We start from the raw sequence: 17954 nt of genomic DNA on the forward strand, positions 1-17954 counted from the left end.
CTTGGTTTTTAGTCGTTGCGGCCTCTACTGGTTAGATGGAGGGATAGCTTACCTTTTGTTATAACATTATGGCATATAATATTACTAGTAGTAATAGTATAATAGAGCAGTGGTTCTTAACCTTGCTAAAGGTATCGAACCACATAAGTTTCTCACGTGCATTAACCGAACCCTTTGGAATTAGAAAAATCAGTTGTTGTTTTTTTTTTTCCCAATTCAAAATCGATACATCTAAGATAGCAAGCAAAAATCCAAGTGAATTTCCATTCAAACTTTTTTTCTCATTCAGACAGCATGTTTTTAAACTGGACAAAATGTTTGTTTTTTCTTTATTCCTGCAGCATCATCAGATCACTAAACCAAGACTGGCCCAAACCCTATCTTAGAATTTTTCACTCAAATGTGGAGGAATGTATCTTATATTGTTAAACATTAAACCTGCTTGGTTGCATTCACCTTGACTGTGCAGTTTCTGTCATGTTTACATCTCAATGATATAAACCTTATTGAAAACCCCTGCACAAAATGATCACCGAATTTGTAAACAAAGTCATTATGTTAAATTAAAAAAAAAAAAAGAAAGAAAAAAACATGAATCTTCTCACAAACTCAATAAACAGTGTGAATTTAACAAATGATTTTGCCTTTTGATTTAATTTTCACATTGTACAATGAAATTAAACTCAATTCATTTCAGTTTCTATTTTTGTTTTTTCATGTCGACGTTCTCATTCTATCACATCCTTGCCTCGCATATTATTTTCATGGCGTAAAATGTAATGCAAATGTTGTTTTTTATGAAATGCAGTGCATGTTACCTGTAGGTCTGTTGTGCTTCCTCATACTAAGTGAGAGTAAACTTTCCACTGAGCAAACCAGTTACTCCTCCCATCAGACAGAGGACTAGCGGTTGAAAGAATTGGAATAAAGCCTGTAAATTGGTGACTAATCAGTCCAAAACCTGGTCTAAAATGCCACTTTGCCTAGATTTACAGTGGGGAGAACAAGTATTTGATACGCTGCCGATTTTGCTGGTTTTCCCACTTGCAAGCCATGTAGAGGTCTGTAATTTGTATCATAAGTTCTCTTCAACTGTGAGGGACGGAATCTAATACAAAAATCCAGAAAATCACATTGTATAATTTTTAAATAATAAATTTGTATTTAACTGCATGAAATAAGTATTTGATACATTACCAACTAGTAAATATTTCGGCTCTTAGTTCTTTTTTAAGAACCCCTCCTGTTCTCCACTCATCACCGGAAGTAACTGCACCTGTTTGAACTTGTTACATGTATAAAAGACACCTGTTCACATGCTCAAACAAACAAACTCCAACCTCTCCACAATGGCCAAGACCAAAGAGCTGTGTAAGGACATCAGGGATAAAATAATAGACCTGCACAAGGCTGGGATGGGCTAAAGGAAAATAAGCAAGCAGCTTGGTGAGAAGGTAACAACTGTTAGAGCGATTATTAGAAAATGGAAGAAGTTCAAGTTGACGGTCAATCTGCCTCGTTCTGGGGCTCCATGCAAGATCTCACCTCGTGGGGCATCACTGATCATGAGGAAGGTGAGGGATCAGCCTAGAACTACACGGCAGGACTTGGTCAATGACCTGAAGAGAGCTGGAACCACAGTCTCGAAGAAAACCATTGGAAACACATTACGCCGTCATGGATTAAAATCCTACAGCGCACGCAAGGTCCCGCTGCTGAAGCCAGTGCATGTCCAGACACGTCTGAAGTTTACCACTGACCATCTGGATGATCCAGAGGAGCAATGGGAGGTCATGTTGTCCGATGAGACCAAAACTGAACTTTTTGGTCTAAACTCGGCTTGTCGTGTTTGGAGGAAAAAGAAGGATGAGTACAACCCCAGAACACCATCCCAACCGTGAAACATGGAGGAGGAAACATCGTTTTTTTGGGGCTGCTTCTCTGCCAAGGGTACAGGACGATTGCACCGTATTGAGGGGAGGATGGATGGGGCTATGTATCGCCAGATCTTGGCTGACAACCTCCTTCCTTCAGTGATAGCCCTGAAGATGGGTCTTCCAACATGACAATGACCCAAAGCACACAGCCAAGGCAACTAAAGAGTGGCTCCGTAAGAAGCATCTTAAGGTCCTGGAGTGGCCGAGCCAGTCACCAGATCTGAACCCTATAGAAAATCTATGGAGAGAGCTGAAAGTCCGTGTTGCCCGGCAGCAGCCCCGAAACCTGAAGGCTCTGGAGAAGATCTGCATGGAGGAGTGGGCCAAAATCCCTGCTGCGGTGTGTGCAAACCTTGTCAAGGACTACAGGAAACGTTTGGTATCTGTAATAGCAAACAAAGGTTTCTGTACCAAATATTAAGTTCGATTTTTGTGATGTATCAAATACTTATTTCATGCAATTAAATGCAAATTTATTATTTAAAAATCATACAACGTGATTTTGTTTTTTTGTATTAGATTCCGTCCCTCACAGTTGAAGAGAACTTATGATACAAATTACAGACCTCTACATGCTTTGCAAGTGGGAAAACCAGCAAAAATCGGCAGTGTATCAAATACTTGTTCTCCCCACTGTACGTAGTCAGCGTGTCCTAACCTTTACCGAACCCCTTAGACTGACTCACCGAACCTCTGGGGTTCGACCGAACCCAGGTTAAGAACCACTATTATACAGCAAGTGACTATTTTTGGTTACTTATAAAAACTTTACCCTAAGCCTTGGCGTCCACATGTGTGGGCATCACATTTTGGGTCATATAGGCCATATTACATGACCCCAGTTATGATTATATTATTATTTTTTAAATTATGAATCATTAGTTGTGTTATTTTTTTTAAGGGAGTCTCTTACACTGTAGTGGTGCATTTGCCTGACTTCGGCACATGGCTGTGGGATTATGTTTGTGAATGGTTGTTTGTCTGACCCTACAACTGACTGGCGACCAGTGTAGTTCGCCTTTCGCCTGAGGTCAGCTGGAATAGGCTCCAGCACCTCGGGACCCGGACAAGGATAAGTGGTGTTGAAAATGGATGGATGGATATTTTTTCTGAATATATACAGTACATTTATAAATTTAAAAAAATGTCAATATAAACATGTCATATTATTCTTATTACAATGATAATACTTTAAAAGGGACAATTTAATTTCACAAAACAAATAATTACACAAGGCTAAAAAAGCCAGAATTGGCCAGGAGGCTATTTTAATCTATAGTCCTCTCGCCATGACGTAAGGAAAAGCTGCACCTACAAAAGAAAAAAATGGTCAGACACTTAAAACGCACGGAAATAACAATAACATTTACATAAACTTTTACAAAAGTGCAAAGTACGCAGTACCTTTATTAAAGTCATAGGTAATAGCCAAAAAAAAAAAAAAAATAAATTTGACCTTATCAAGACCTGTCTTACATGACCCAAAATATGATATCCATGCATGTATATGCCAGATATCAGTTATAATTACATTTTTATATATTTTTTAGATTATTATTCACTATTCTTATAAAAAAAAAATAATCATGTATTCATGCCATTTTAAATTAATAAAATGTTGATAAAACCAAAATCAGAATGGATAAAAATAGAAATACATTCTAGCTATGGGCCCCAATAACGCTCTAAAGTTGCAATACACCATAAAGAGCAATAGTTGTAAATAATATTTTTTTAATTACCATTTTTTGTATTCAATGCAAAAAAATGAAGGAATGAAGGAGAATAATTGCAGCTTTAGTTTTTTATTCAAGCTCTGAATAATAATTAAAAAAAAGAATATTTACTGTTTTTACCCTTTTCTGTTTTTTTTTTATTTTTATTTTTTATTAATCATAAAATAAATAGGCAAGTATTTACGATAAACTCATTACTCGCCATTGACAACAATAGACGTGCGATTCATTTACATTGGGAGGACAGACTGTGAATACTCATCTTTTAGTGCCATTGATGGCGCTAGACGTCGAATCAATTTGACTAGGAAGTCTAACAGCGATCATTCGCTCCCAACCTCTCCCGTCTATAAATTAGGGATAACGTATGTCTTTCAATATGAGTACAGCAAAGACTACATACGTATGTCATTGTTCACGTTTACTTGAAACGAGAATTGACCAGTATTTGCCAAATACATGAGTTTTTGGTAAAAGTATGCAAATGCCACTAAATAGAGCTGTCCTTGTCTGCGCCTTATTATTAGTTGGTGCACTGGCCCTTTAAGAGCGCCGCGGCGCCTCTCAACTCGCGGCAGACATTTTCAATGCAAGATTTTTTTTCTTGCATAAATTATGTTCATGACGTAGTGGCAAAAGGGGCACATTTCTGGCGATTCTCACCGACTTTGTGCCTCACATGGGAGCTTGTGAGGTGCCTGGAGGCTTTTTGGGGGGGCGGGGGGTATAAAGCGAAGTGTTGGCATTGCTGCGAGTCGAGACAAGAGGCCAGATCCCCCAAAACATTGGAGCCCTCCTTCTTATCAATGCAAATGGCTTTTGTGTGTGCAGCCACTGCGCCTGTCTGGGAGCTGAGATGCATTTTTAATTAGCTGCGACTGAACCAAACTGTGACAAGGACCCCGTAGAAGCGGTAAGTTGACCGTTTAAAAATTACAAAACAAAAAAAAAATACTCATCAAATACACGAATCTCGTCGCTTCGTTCGCGCTCAGCAGTCAAAATGCGACAGGAAATGAGTTTGGGTTAATATGCAATGTTTGCAATTAGCATAATTTATATATTTATGATAAAGAGACCGAATCATCACGGCGAATATGGCAGTCTAGAGCTGATGTCCTAAAGTGACCGACCAGACTTTTATTGGTTCGAATGAGGGGGTGCGGGTATATGGTGGCGAGACCATTCACACCTGCTAAAGTTTTGGCACATCCGCATGTCTTAACTGCACCCCAGTGGCGGGAAATACATCAGTCCGATTTCCTTTCTGACTGTCAATTTTTGTATTCGCCTCATGCTCGCCATCAGTATTAGTCCTCCAGCCCCCCATCTTCTCTGCAGCCAAGTGCAACACAGTGGGGCCTGTTTATAGGCCCCTTCAAATAGTCTGCCCCATAAATAGACACGAATACTAAACGTTCCAAGTGATTCCCTCAAATTGAGTATGTCAAAATAGACCGATTTGTCTGTCAATTTGCAACGCAGGAGGATAGAAGTAGTACAGCCAAGCCATGAAGTCCCAGGACCTTCCTACCTGTGATGCCCCGCTTGCTGTCAACGAACAGGTAACACACTTTGCGAAGAATGTGTTCGATCTTAGCAGATAGTTGAGCTTTCCTTGTTCAAGTGCAACTTAAGCAACTCTCAACAATAATAAAATGCCACTAGGTTAATGCATTGATGTGCACTAACCTATGTTCAGATGAAGATGCCCATATTTGACACTGAGTTTTTGGCTAAACTGAGACGCGATCGTAGTAATTTTAATATTTTTGTTAGGTGGTGTGCCTAGTTTGCCACTTCTTTAGTTTAAAACAATCAATTACCGTATTTTTCAGACGATAAGTCGCACTTTTTTTCATAGTTTAGCTGGGGGTGTGACATACTCTGGAGCGACTTACGTGTGAAATTATTAACACATCACTATATCATTTCACATGTTATTTTGGTGTTTAAGAGTGAGACTGATGGTTTGGTAAACTTCTTAGCATGTTCTTTATGCTTTAGTTATCTGAAAAGCTATGTTTCGTTAAAATTCCGGCCACGTTCGCATTTCGTTGTTTATGCATCATGTAACATTATCATTCTGTACATTTATTCAGCATGTTGTTCTTTATTGTATTTTTTATTTTAAATTGCCTTTCAAGATAAAATATCTGTTCTATGTGTTGGATTTTATTAAGTAAATTTCCTCCCAAAATGCAACTTATACTCCGGTGCGACTTATATGTTTTTTTTTCTTATTCATTGCGCATTTTGTGGCTAGTGCAACTTATACTCAGGTGCGACTTATAGTCCGAAAAATACAGTAAATATAAATGTAATCCCATTTATATTCTGCTGCTGCTCAGTCCAAGTGCAAATATATTCTATTTAATCTTGGGTAAAAAAAAAAAAAAAAAAACCTCACTGTCAAAAAGCTGCCTAGTTGTTTTCTGTTTAAGTCATTGAATTGGAATTATTACTGGAATGATGTCTTTCCAGGACTTGACCAAACTAACCATAAAAGATGTACAGTACATCATCTTTGTCAAACCTTGTCTTTGTAAAACTTCGTCCCACACACTGAGCAGCAATTTACAAAATGTTTTAAGATGTGCATCTTACATTCTTGCATATTAAAGTGTAATTAGATATTCTTCTAAACATTGTACTTGCATTCGATATACATTAGTTTCCGGTTGTGGATATGCTCGTAATCATTCTCGCTTGGGGAAAAACTATGGGATATAACTTTCATTTTCAGCTTTGAGCTCGCTTTTGATTCAATAATTAAGCACTGTGTGTGCAAAAAAAAAGCACACAGCCTACACGTTCAATCACCACCGAGTTTGACTGCTGGGAAAGACGTAGATTCTTAAAGTCAATAAGGTGATATCGGTTGACGATGTTCAGACTGGAACAAATCAATGATTCTTCTTTTGCTTATTCTGTTTTTGGAACATAAATGCGATCATTATAGAGACAAACTGTGGGGGGAAAAAAAGCATGGCCATCAATTTCCTGTCATACTTTATGTGCTTTAGTCTGTATGTATGATAAATTCCGCTCTGCAGCACTTTCATGCTGCGTAGTCCAAAAACTAGGGACGCACCTAGCCCAATGATGTATTCAGAAATTGCGTTCGATCACATAAAAAAAAGCATTATACTTTTCATTCATAAGGGCTACAAAGCAATAAAATATTCCAGAGATACAGGGATATTGCCAAAAGAAATGATGGATGAGAAATGATGAGAAAATGTCTAGCATCAAGATAGTTTAAATTTATCTCTTTGGATAACCAACTTTATTTTTGATGTAAATGATGAATGTACATTGCCGCGGCTTGGGAGTCTAAATCAGGTGATCTGGACTCGGGTGCAAAAATATAAGATGGGGATATCCCTACCAAAAACAGCTGCTGTGTGTGGATGAAAAGCATTGCTCTTTATCGGTGTGCTAAGGGTTGTTCTAAAGACAGTCTTGCTTGAGCTGCTTTTTGGCTGATGTCTGCCATTGTCTCTCAATGTTGCTGTACTCATGCTTTCCTCATTTGTGTTATAACATGCTTGGCTTCTTTGTTCTTCTTTAGCTGTTCACTGTCTGAGTGCAGAAGTCTTTTTTCAGCCATTTAAGCTCGGTCCTTTGAAATTACCTGCCAGAGGTGACCAGGTATGAATCCTTCTTGCTCTTTAGCACTCCCTTTCTCTAAGTTGCTCTTTGTCTGCCAGCCACCTTGCTTCTCAGCCTTTCATATTTACATGTAATTAAAATTAAATTACTGAGTCATTCTGACTAGAACTTTTTATTTTTACATAACTGTAAACAGGATAAATTGTACAAAGTTAAGTTTCAAATCGTCAGGTTAATGTTATTGGCTTGCATGTAAACAGGAAAATTTGACAATTGCACCTCAGTTGTTCCCAGTTTTAATGTAGATCTAAATCAATGATAGCCTTTTTAATCCTTTTATGAATTTAAAATTTTGTGTGAAATCTAGCTAAGCGTAATGGAATACATTATCTACCACCTCATTGCTATCTACCCAATAGGGGTGTGTATTGCCTCATATCTGGCAATACGATTCATATCGCGATTCCCAGGTCACCATTCGATTCGATCCTGATTAATCCCGATACTTCACTTGCAGACAATTATTGCGATATTTGTTTATCAGTTGAAAAAAAAAAAAAAAATTGAAATGGACATAAATTACATTCATATCAATTCATTCAATTTCCTGAAACCTCATCCAGCAATCAAGTATTTTTTTTGTTTTATGTTTGAACAATGTATGACTTTCATTATAACATTTTCTGTTTTTTAGTGCAAACCTGCTTTAGGGCAAACCTGCTTAAATGCTGGATTCTAAATACTTCATGTCTCCGTTTTTGAAGTAAAAGCCTAGATGAACCCAAATTTCAGATGACTAATCCGAGCAAAACAACCAGAAGTACCCCATCCACCATTATTGAGGTGTGCTGCCCGCAGCACTCATCTAACAACAGTTAATGTTACTGTTTACATTGACTAACGCTGGGCTGCTATAGGTGTGTAAACACCCCAGTAATGGTGGCAAACCACTAGTTTGCAACGAACATAAATCTTTACTCAGATTAGTCTAATGTTGTTGTTGTTACATCAGCAGACTGCAAGGCAATGCTGCTGCGTGATGCCATCTAGTGGACAGGAGTAAAAGTGCAGCCACTGAATTGTGTATTTCCACCCCAAAAAAACGTGTATGGATCGATACACACGGATTTTGAATCGATACAAGAATTGCGTGATTTAATATCGTGATATATCTCAGAGTCGATTTTTTAAACTACCTTGCATCCCAAAACAGCAGACTTTTGAACTCCAGACTTTGGTTCGAATTTGGAGGTTTCTTTGCCTGCTAAAACAAAAGAGTCTATGGTAGTGGAGATGTTTGCCTTGAAAGTTCCACTACCTCTTTCTATTGTGCATTTATTGTCATCAAAATCCTTTGCCTTCAGGTCATCGTGATGTCTGGGCATGAGACGATACGTGTGCTAGAGGTTGAGGTTGATGCATCTTTGTCTTCATTGGGGTCTGAGGAGAAGAGTAGTGAGATCAAAACAGAGGAGGGTAGGCCTCAACCAGAGATTAGTCAACCACGGGATGACCATGCTGGACCGCAGAATGGTGGTAATATAGAGCATCACTTTTTATTTTCAATTCTACATTAATGAAGTGTGCCAGCCTTGACACCTCACCTGCTGTGATCCTACACAAGCTGGTAAACAGCAAGCAGCATCCGGAGAGGCGCAACACCCCGCTGTTCAAACCCTCACTCCGACTGTGCCAATCAGCGTATCGGTACCGCAGACTCCGGCGGCCACTGTGCCTGTCACGGTGCAAGGTTGTTCTCAGGTATGGCTTCATGTATTCACTATGAAACAGCAGCATTTTCAAAATGGAAAGATCCAATTGATTTTCAAAGTCAAGATCACTTGATGGTTGATGAAAACATTAGATTGATCAAATTCCATACGATTACTAATCAATTGATTAATATTATGTAATCAATCAATGTATCATAGCCCTGTGATACAAACATCGAGGCATTTAAGAATCTATGCAAAACAACCTCTCCCATAGGTTGAAGGACTTTTGGGATGTGTGACATAACCTGATAAGTGCTATTTTATCACACAGGTTCTGTCCCAAGAAAGTCTTGCCTCTCTGATGACAGGCATGTTGGCCCAGACAGGCTCCTTGGGCCAACCCCTGCTTATCCCCATTAGTATGGCAGGTTCTATTGGTGGCCAGGGGGGTCTAGCTGTTCTCACCCTGCCTACAAATAATGTGGCCACTCTCTCTGGACTGGCCACTGCCGCCACACAGTCTGCAAACCTCCTTAAATTGCCCTTTGCTGGCCTTCAAGGTAACGATCAGGATAACTGTTGACAATACTATCCTTGCCGAATTGAGACTTGATTTACTTTATTATTATTATACTTCATGTTACCTTGCATGGGAAGATCAACAGGAGTTTTTGTACACTTTCAGGAGGAATTATTTTATTTATTAAGCATTCATTAACTTAATATGCACGACATACATAAACACATGTTATCCTTAAAGGTGGTATGAAATACTGCAAAAAGTGACTTTAAAATGATAGCAGACCATATTTTGGAACCAAATCAATCCAAAAAAGTGACTCAAAAGGCTTAATAATGAAATTAGATCTAGGCCTGTCGCGATAACAAATTTTAGTGGGCGATAAATTATCTCATAAATTATTGCGATATGCGATATTATTGGCCCCCCCCCCCCCCCCAAAAAAAAAATTTTTTTTGGAGCGTTTATTTTTATTTATTGTCATCATCATCGGTATCATTGACAGTTGCAAGATGTGATATGAGCAGCCCGAAAAAAAACGAAGAAAAGACAAGGGCTGACGAGAGAAGCATATGCTTATCAAGTCCCGTCTCCTTTTAACCAATTTACAATAACACAGTGAGAATACAGTATATATTAATAGATCAAGTAGACCCATTTAAACGCAATATATGTTTACTTTTAAATTAAAAAATACCTTTTAAGAAATCACAGCTACAGAAACACATATTAAATGTCTTTTTTCAAGAAAAAATAAAATTGCACTTAATAACTGAAGCATTTAGGCATATAGGTATAAAGTTGCAGTCACAGTAATTGCGCTTCAACAACAACAGCGAAAAATAGACTAAATAAGTAGCAGTAACAAAAATTTGGCTCCCAAAGGTATCAAATATCATTTAACAGAGGTAAAGCAGTCTCATTTCTTCAGCAATGTAGCGGACTTCACTTTCCGTCAGGGAACGCTATTTTGCGCGGTGTCGTCTGTATTTCTCACATCAAGCGAATACCACTAATTGTCAATTAACATGACGAGGAGGCTCCGCTTGTTGCGATGCAGTTTTCTTACTAAGCAGTGAAAACTGGAGATAATAGTGTTTCAAATGAGCATGTAGATTTATTCTGTTGGCCATCTTTGTTGAAACAACCTCCAAAAACATTTTGCAGACTGGTTCGTCCTCTTCCTCATTCCGCTCGCTCATTGCTGTGCGCCGACAGTGCACTCGGCCCTGCCTCCATCCATTAAATGACGGTCACTCAAACTCAAATGTATAAAACGAACATACCCAGAAGTCAATAAAACAGAGTGGCACAAGGAAGCTGAACTTTAAACAGCGCTGCCAAGCACGTCTGCCACACATCTGCTGCAAGCGCGTGCGTCGCGCGCGCACGTTCACGCGAGGCGATAAATCGCAGCACGAAAATTACCGTCTTTAGTTTTATATACCGCGCGATAAATGGAATTATTGCATATTGCGACAGGCTTAATTAGATCCTAATTAGTCTTCCTCTCTCAGCTGCCTTGGCCCCGCCAACTAAAAAATCTCCAAACAATTCAGTACTCTGCAGATTTTTGCAGTCTGCCAGCATGCTATCCATAGGTTTTCTATTCTCTTGTTGCCGTGTGACTGTTCTGTCATCCTGTCAACATGCACTAGGTAGCGTAGCACAAGAAAGCAACACATAATCATCAAATCTTCAAAACCAGAATTGCTGAAAAAAAGTGGGTGTTCCCTAAAGCATTGGCTTGGGTGGAATAACTTAGATATGGTGAAAAAAAGCCAGATTTGAGTGCCAAATTCATTTTCAACAAATAAAATTGTATTGGTAATGTCATATTCATTTTTTTTTTTGGCATGGTCACCATTTCATAGCACCTTTAACTAAGTAACGTGCTATCTTAAAGCGCTTTAAAGGAATTCCTAATGTAGTAATGTTTTTATAAATGTATTTTCTTTGGGATTTCATAAAGGAAAAAGTCTTGCAGGCCATTAATAACAAATAAAACAGTACAGTAAGTATGGCAGTAACTTACCGTTCCTACTCTCAAAAATTAACATTCTAACATGTTAAAAATTAACATCCATTGATTTCAAATATTTCAATTAAAATGAATTTGTCCCACTGTGGCATGTACAAACTGCTTTGTGTCATTTTCCCTTCAGCAGCGACTGTTCTGAATTCTATTCAACCTCAACTACAAACCGGCCCTCAGGCGGTGTTCCAGTCTCCAGCAGGTTCCATGCAACCAGTGCACACAGCCTTGCAACAGCCCTGTGGTGGCTTGACGTCCCAGACGACACCTGTTGTCATCTCTGCTTCTCAAGAGGTTCAACCGACTACTGTTGCTACCCAGTCCAACATATCAGTGGCTGCGCTGCAGACGGCTGGGCTCTCCATCAATCCTGCACTGGTAAGAAAGTCAAGATAATGATTTAGCTCCAACGATTGATTGTACATTCCTTTATTTGCCAAATATTAACAATATTTTTTGGTCACTCAGATTAATGCTGCATCACTTGGTGTGCAGAACCAGTTTCTCAGTTCCCTCACTTCAAGCCCCATTATCACCAACGCTATGTCCAACCTCCTGCCAAGTCAAATTCTGACAACTACACAGGGGCAGGTTGGTCTAAGGAATTAACCTGAAAATGAGGGGAATACAAAACATTTTTATTTCAAAAAAAAATATGAATTCTTTCACACATGTTAAAAGAGTTCCTAGGTGTCTTTAAATTCATAACAGGTGGCTGACATTCATCTGTGATAATACAGAAAGGATAATGAATTGAAGCATACTTGAATTCACTTTAAAAAAAACTGTTCCTAGGTGATAGGAACTCTTCCGTTGTTGGTGAACCCAACTTCACTAACTGGGGGAGCTGCTACTCCAACCCTCCCCCTCCAGGGTCTGCAGGTTCAGACTGTCACCCCGCAGCTGCTCCTCAACAACCAGGGTCAGATCTTTGCCGCGGTCGGGAATGGAGCCGCCGCGATGGGGGCCTCTAATGCTGTTCTGCCCAAAGCTGCTGTCCCACTTACAACATCTAAATCAAACCCACTGGTACATATCATATTGTATTCATGTTGCATCTCGTTTTGTTGGAAAATATTTCTAATTCGTCAGCTTTGTACACAATCCTCTTAGTCACCGGCAACAGCTGCCACTCAGTTGCCAGTTGTCATAGCCCCTCAGCCGTCAGTCCTCAAAAGCACCACCTCGCCATCCTCTTCGCTCCCCATCACCTGTGGCGATGCAGCAAAAGTGGGCCAGCTTGTCAGCAGTATGTACATCAGCTCCTCTTATGCAAACACTGATCACTAAAATAGTTTCCAATTTTATATACCTTATGTACTGTATCTCACCCCTGGTAGAGCCCCATCAGACTGTCAGCAGCGAGGAGGGCATCAATCTGGAAGAAATACGTGAGTTTGCCAAGAATTTCAAAATCCGTAGGCTTTCATTGGGGCTGACACAGACTCAAGTTGGACAGGCTTTGACCGCTACAGAGGGCCCAGCTTACAGCCAGTCCGCCATTTGCAGGTGAATTATACAATTGGTGTATGAAGGCGTGCGTAAATGTGAACACACATGCAAAGTTCGTTGTGACGCCTGCCTGAAAGACGCTATATAAGTACACTAACTTTGCTGTTGTTGTCATCTTGCTTTGTAAGCAGTTGGTGCTAAAGACACATTTTCAAAAGGAGAATTGCTACAGCATGCTTTCTTTTGCCCCGTTGATTTCATGTTTCGATATATTTCATGTTTCAATGTCTACACAATGTTAACGTGTCATGTAATCAGTGTTTTTTTTTCTCCACCGAGTAATCAATATTCATATAGATTCACAGTGTACACACTGTAGTCGTGACATTAACATACTTGAGCAGTGCGTTTGAGTGGTACATTGTCACCGGCATGCAGTGTTGCACATATGTCACCTAGTACCGCAAAAAGAAGATGCAGTCGTATGACAGAACACTGAAAGTACATACTCTTCCAAAAGACATAAGACAATAAAAAATCAATTAAAGGGTATGTAGTGCCCTGGGAAAATTTTAATATTCCATTATTTATCCATAAATGCATGCCTTTTGTATTCATATCATGCCACTTCGTGTAATTACACACAAGAAACTGAGAGAAATTTGGCTCGATTGTCAAGCTAAAACGACCGGTGCCCAAGATCTGGCAGATTGTGTGCGTGACGTCACGACAAGTGAAGAGAGTGCCACCGGCCACTAGGGGGGCAGCGCCTGTCTGCATCAATATAATTCCTTCTAGTGAGCGGAGAATTAGGGGTGTTTTGAACTGTTTATGCTGATGCATTGTGTTCGTCCTGCACATATTCCAGGTACCCTCATGAAGAAACACCCCTCGTCAATAAAAGAGAATTCAGAATTGACAGTGAGGGGTGTTTCTTCAACAAGAAAAAGGCTCAGTGCTTTAATACTGAATGGCAGCGATGATGGCAGACAATTTCGTTTCTAGTTTCAGCGACGAATCCGACGTAGAAGGACGTACCGAATGTTCATCTAATGGTTACGAGGAGAGTTACGAAGCTTTAATCGGTGTTTTAGGTTACCAATTTGAGCCCAAACGAACGCCAATGCAGCGTAATGAAACGGTCATTGAGGGGAGCAATGACACTGATGAAACATCGGCAGCAGATCGTGTGGGAAACACCAATGATTTGTTTTGCATTTCTTTTTGTGAAGCTGATACACCATGACTGCAAAATAAAGGAATGCATAGAATAATTATCATTTATTCCGCCATCATAGCTTTTTGCTCTGCCAACAGACACAAATATGAATGGGATCAGAGGATTTGTTCTATATATTTTACGAACGATCATTTATACATGTGTCCAGTCCTGTATCCAATGCGTGACATTTTTTTTATTATAAAAGAGTCCTCACTCTGGCCATTTCGAGCTTGGCTGCTCCCCTCCTTTGCTTAGCTTTAGCCTCCTTTACCAGTCATCGTCCTCTTTCTTGATATCTCGGGGAATTTAGGTGGCTGCGCCTGTATGGTCGGCACCGCATCTCCTTTGAGCAGCAATCTTTTAGCAAAACCCGATTTCTCTTGTCCATAGTTCGAGAAGCTTTCAGGTGGAAAATGCGCACCACAGAAAAGCGTGCCGGAGGCTGTGTCTAGAAAATTAGCCCTCTTTGCACGGACGAACTTTACCCATTGTCTGTGTAGTCCAGCTTTTTTTTTTCGCCTTCAGGAACTCATGGATACTATATTCCGATAAATAACTATTTGTACACCACATAGCACAGCAGTTTTGAACCATTTTTGTGATGTTTTGGTCAAACAAACCCCAACGCTACTCTCTCGTCGTTAAAAAACAATGGCACCTGGCTCCGCCTCGACTGTCAATCACTTGTCGTGACGTCTCCGCCCCATTCGGCTGTTTCCGGAACACTTTCGGAAATGTTCGTCATTTTCGATCTATTTTCGATAATTGGTCATTAATGTGATTGATTTTTTTGTTAACTTTATCAATATTTGTTATCTTGACACATAACGGTTCTATTGATGTCTCACACCCCCTTTGCCGCTACATACCCTTTAAGTCAAGCGAAGCCTCTTTTTTTTATTACTTATTTTTTTGTTTGTTTTTTTCCGTTGTTGAGTCTATCCTCTGTTGACATCAGAGCAACTTGGAACTGATTGTATTAATTCAAAATTTTAATGATGATAGAAATATTTAGAGCTGCAGCAATTAATCAATTAACTCGAGTAATTCGATTAGAAAAAAAGATTCTAATTAAATTTTGCTGCGTCGATTATTCGTTTAATTAAAGTGGCGTTGTTTTGGGTGCATACACTGCCCTCTAGTGGCAACAATGAATATTATATGACTAATTTCACATAGCTGAATCCAGCTGCTCCCTGTTAAGACCAACATAAGCTAAGTTTTTGTTTAAGCTAATGTTTTTTTTAATGTATTTGTAATTTAGGATAGTGGTATATTTAGCTGTTTTTGTGGGAATATGTGTTTGAACCATTTGTCAAGAGCATTGAAAAAAAAAAGTGCATTTTATAGCATTTAATCTAGCGGACTTTTGGTATGTTAGTTAGTTAATTGTTCTTCTGTTGTACTTAGATTCTCATTTATTTATTTTTTTTATACTGTTTGAGGCTCATCTCAGATATTTAAATTTTGTATGTTCCTTATGCAATTGCTCGATTATTCCAACAAACTAGTTCATCGATTATTCGAGTACTAAAATACCGGCAATCGATAGCTGCAGCCCTAGAAATATTACAATAAGACATTAACTGTGTGTATATCAGATTTTTTAAATATTTAGGTATACTAATAATCTCACTATATTATATTCAGACTTACATTCACTTGTATTATAAAAAAGTTTTTAACTACAAAATTAACATTATTTAAAGGGACTGACAAGACCTTTATCGTGTGCATTCTTGAGGAAAGAATCTTATTTGATGAATTAGGGGAAAAAAACAACAGCATAAATACAGAAATTCATTTTACTGATATTTAATTATGGAGAAAAACATAAAATGTTTTCACTTGCACCATTAAGTGTTGTTTATTTAATTTGTGTTCAAAGATAATTTCTCCATTATTTAATTTAAAGGTCGAAAAAATTATTGAGTAGTTTACTTAGATACTTAGAGCAACCTTCTTTCACATGAAGGTTATTTATACTAACCATTGTCTGTCACGTTACGGTGACGTTTGCATCATTAATCATTTATATAGCAACACTCATTAAATATACATAATATACTCTATAGGTGTTGTCATTTTAATTTAAAAGCCTTTCTGTTGCAGGTTTGAAAAGCTGGACATCACCCCCAAGAGTGCCCAGAAGTTGAAGCCAGTGTTGGAGAAGTGGCTTGCTGAAGCTGAGCATTGGAACCAGAAAGGCCAACAGAACCTGATGGAGTTTGTTGGTGGCGAGCCGTCAAAGAAACGCAAGCGGCGCACTAGTTTTACACCTCAAGCAATTGAAGTCCTCAACTCCTACTTTGAGAAGAACTCACTGCCAACAGGCCAGGAGATCACTGAAATTGCAAAGGAGCTGAACTACGACCGAGAGGTGGTGCGGGTTTGGTTCTGCAACCGACGACAGACGCTGAAAAACACGAGCAAAATTAACATTTTTCAGATACAGTAGAAAAGTGAATATTGTAGATTTTGTTGTATATACAAAAAATAACAATTTATGACTTAATGCAAGTCAGTACTAAAGTGAGCCCTTGAGTTTTAGGGACGAGTGTACAGTATACTGTATATGCATGTTCCTCCTATTTTTTTTTGCTTTAAAATACGCAAACGTAAGGATCAAACATTTGTGGCATTATTGTTCAGAATTTTGAGTAAAGTGGAACATCAAGCATGGAACTCCTCGAAAGTCTTTCTGGGATCCTTTCATTTGTTTGGCTTTTTATGTTTTAACCATCTACAGTATGTTACTTTTACTTTGGCTTTTTTTTTTTCCCCAGTAAGACTTCTACGTAACCATACATGTTATCACCTGGTATCAAACTGTTAACTTTTATTTTACACCTGTGTAACAAAAATTGTTTTCAAATTTGATTCATGACAATCAACTAACTCACCTTGCACATTATGGGCCTCAGTATTTTTAGTTAGTACATAGTGTTGCATTGTTTTTTAAAGTGATTAACTTCTTTGATTTTTATTTTTTTACCATTTTATGACAGTTAAGAATGTTAAACTTCATTGGGGTGGGGGGGGGGGGGGGTCGTGATAAAGTTACTGGTATTTTTCACCGTTACTGTTTGAGTGAGGAAACGCAACAAACCAGAGTGTCTAGACACTCCACCCTGTCATATTGATTGCCGTAAAGATTGACACCACATCAACCGAGCCACAACACAACCTGCAGTAGGTCCAGGTAGAACAATTTGACATTTCTTGATTAAATCTGAAGTACACTGAGTTGACTTTTTTGGGTAATACTTTAGTTTAAGTTGATATGTCTGAAGTTGTTTCAAGTACCAGGTCTATTAAATGAAATGTTATTGTGTATGCAGTAAGGCCACCAATGCAGACATGTTTTCTAAATAGAATTCTTCAAAGTTTAATCACAATCTTGCTGTTTTCGTGTACCCTCTCTCTTTGTTTGGTGATTTAAAAAAACTTTGATCTCAAGTTAGATGAGTTCTTCGTTTTATGAAATGGTAATTCATTATAATGTTAACAATTCAACTTGTAAAACTGTCCGACATCAGTAACATTTTAGATACATTTGGACCTGTCTAGCATAAATCAGATGCAATGGAATTTTTTGTGAGTAAATGTTGCATGTGTTGTATGATGTTTTTTTCTCTCTACCTTCTGGCAATGCATTTTTCACCTTTGTTATTTGTCAATGATTTTTTTTGCACTTTATTGATGACTCCTGAGGAGGTAAA

The 17954-nt window shown here is 38.7% G+C and overlaps 1 protein-coding gene across 4 annotated transcripts; it reads left to right on the forward strand.

Moving 5' to 3' along the window:
* Positions 1-4256: 4256 nt before the first annotated feature.
* On the forward strand, positions 4257-17259 carry pou6f1 (POU class 6 homeobox 1). Of its 4 annotated transcripts, XM_057830722.1 has the most exons (12): positions 4257-4586; positions 5159-5238; positions 7248-7327; positions 8653-8824; positions 8913-9049; positions 9335-9563; positions 11689-11936; positions 12027-12149; positions 12354-12587; positions 12672-12807; positions 12899-13067; positions 16345-17259. In XM_057830722.1, the coding sequence occupies exons 4-12, from the start codon at positions 8662-8664 to the stop codon at positions 16688-16690; spliced, it is 1785 nt and encodes a 594-aa protein (XP_057686705.1). In that variant the 5' UTR covers positions 4257-4586; positions 5159-5238; positions 7248-7327; positions 8653-8661; the 3' UTR covers positions 16691-17259. The 4 variants fall into 4 exon arrangements, with proteins under 4 accessions (XP_057686705.1, XP_057686702.1, XP_057686704.1 ...); XM_057830719.1 differs by lacking the exon at positions 7248-7327; XM_057830721.1 differs by lacking the exon at positions 7248-7327 and having other exon boundaries at positions 11692-11936.
* The last annotated feature ends 695 nt before the right edge of the window (positions 17260-17954 follow it).

This window comes from Corythoichthys intestinalis, chromosome 2, assembly GCF_030265065.1.
Source record: "Corythoichthys intestinalis isolate RoL2023-P3 chromosome 2, ASM3026506v1, whole genome shotgun sequence".
In the NCBI taxonomy this organism is placed as follows: Eukaryota; Metazoa; Chordata; class Actinopteri; order Syngnathiformes; family Syngnathidae; genus Corythoichthys; species Corythoichthys intestinalis.

What these genes read in the sequence shown, in the direction of transcription:
- pou6f1 (XM_057830719.1), top strand. Translation starts at nt 5,185, where the DNA reads ATGAAGTCCCAGGACCTTCCTACCTGTGATGCCCCGCTTGCTGTCAAC. An exon ending in AGTGGGCCAGCTTGTCAGCA is followed by an intron (nt 12,808 to 12,898) that starts GTATGTACATCA and finishes CACCCCTGGTAG; the next exon opens with AGCCCCATCAGACTGTCAGC. An exon ending in AGCCAGTCCGCCATTTGCAG is followed by an intron (nt 13,068 to 16,344) that starts GTGAATTATACA and finishes TTTCTGTTGCAG; the next exon opens with GTTTGAAAAGCTGGACATCA.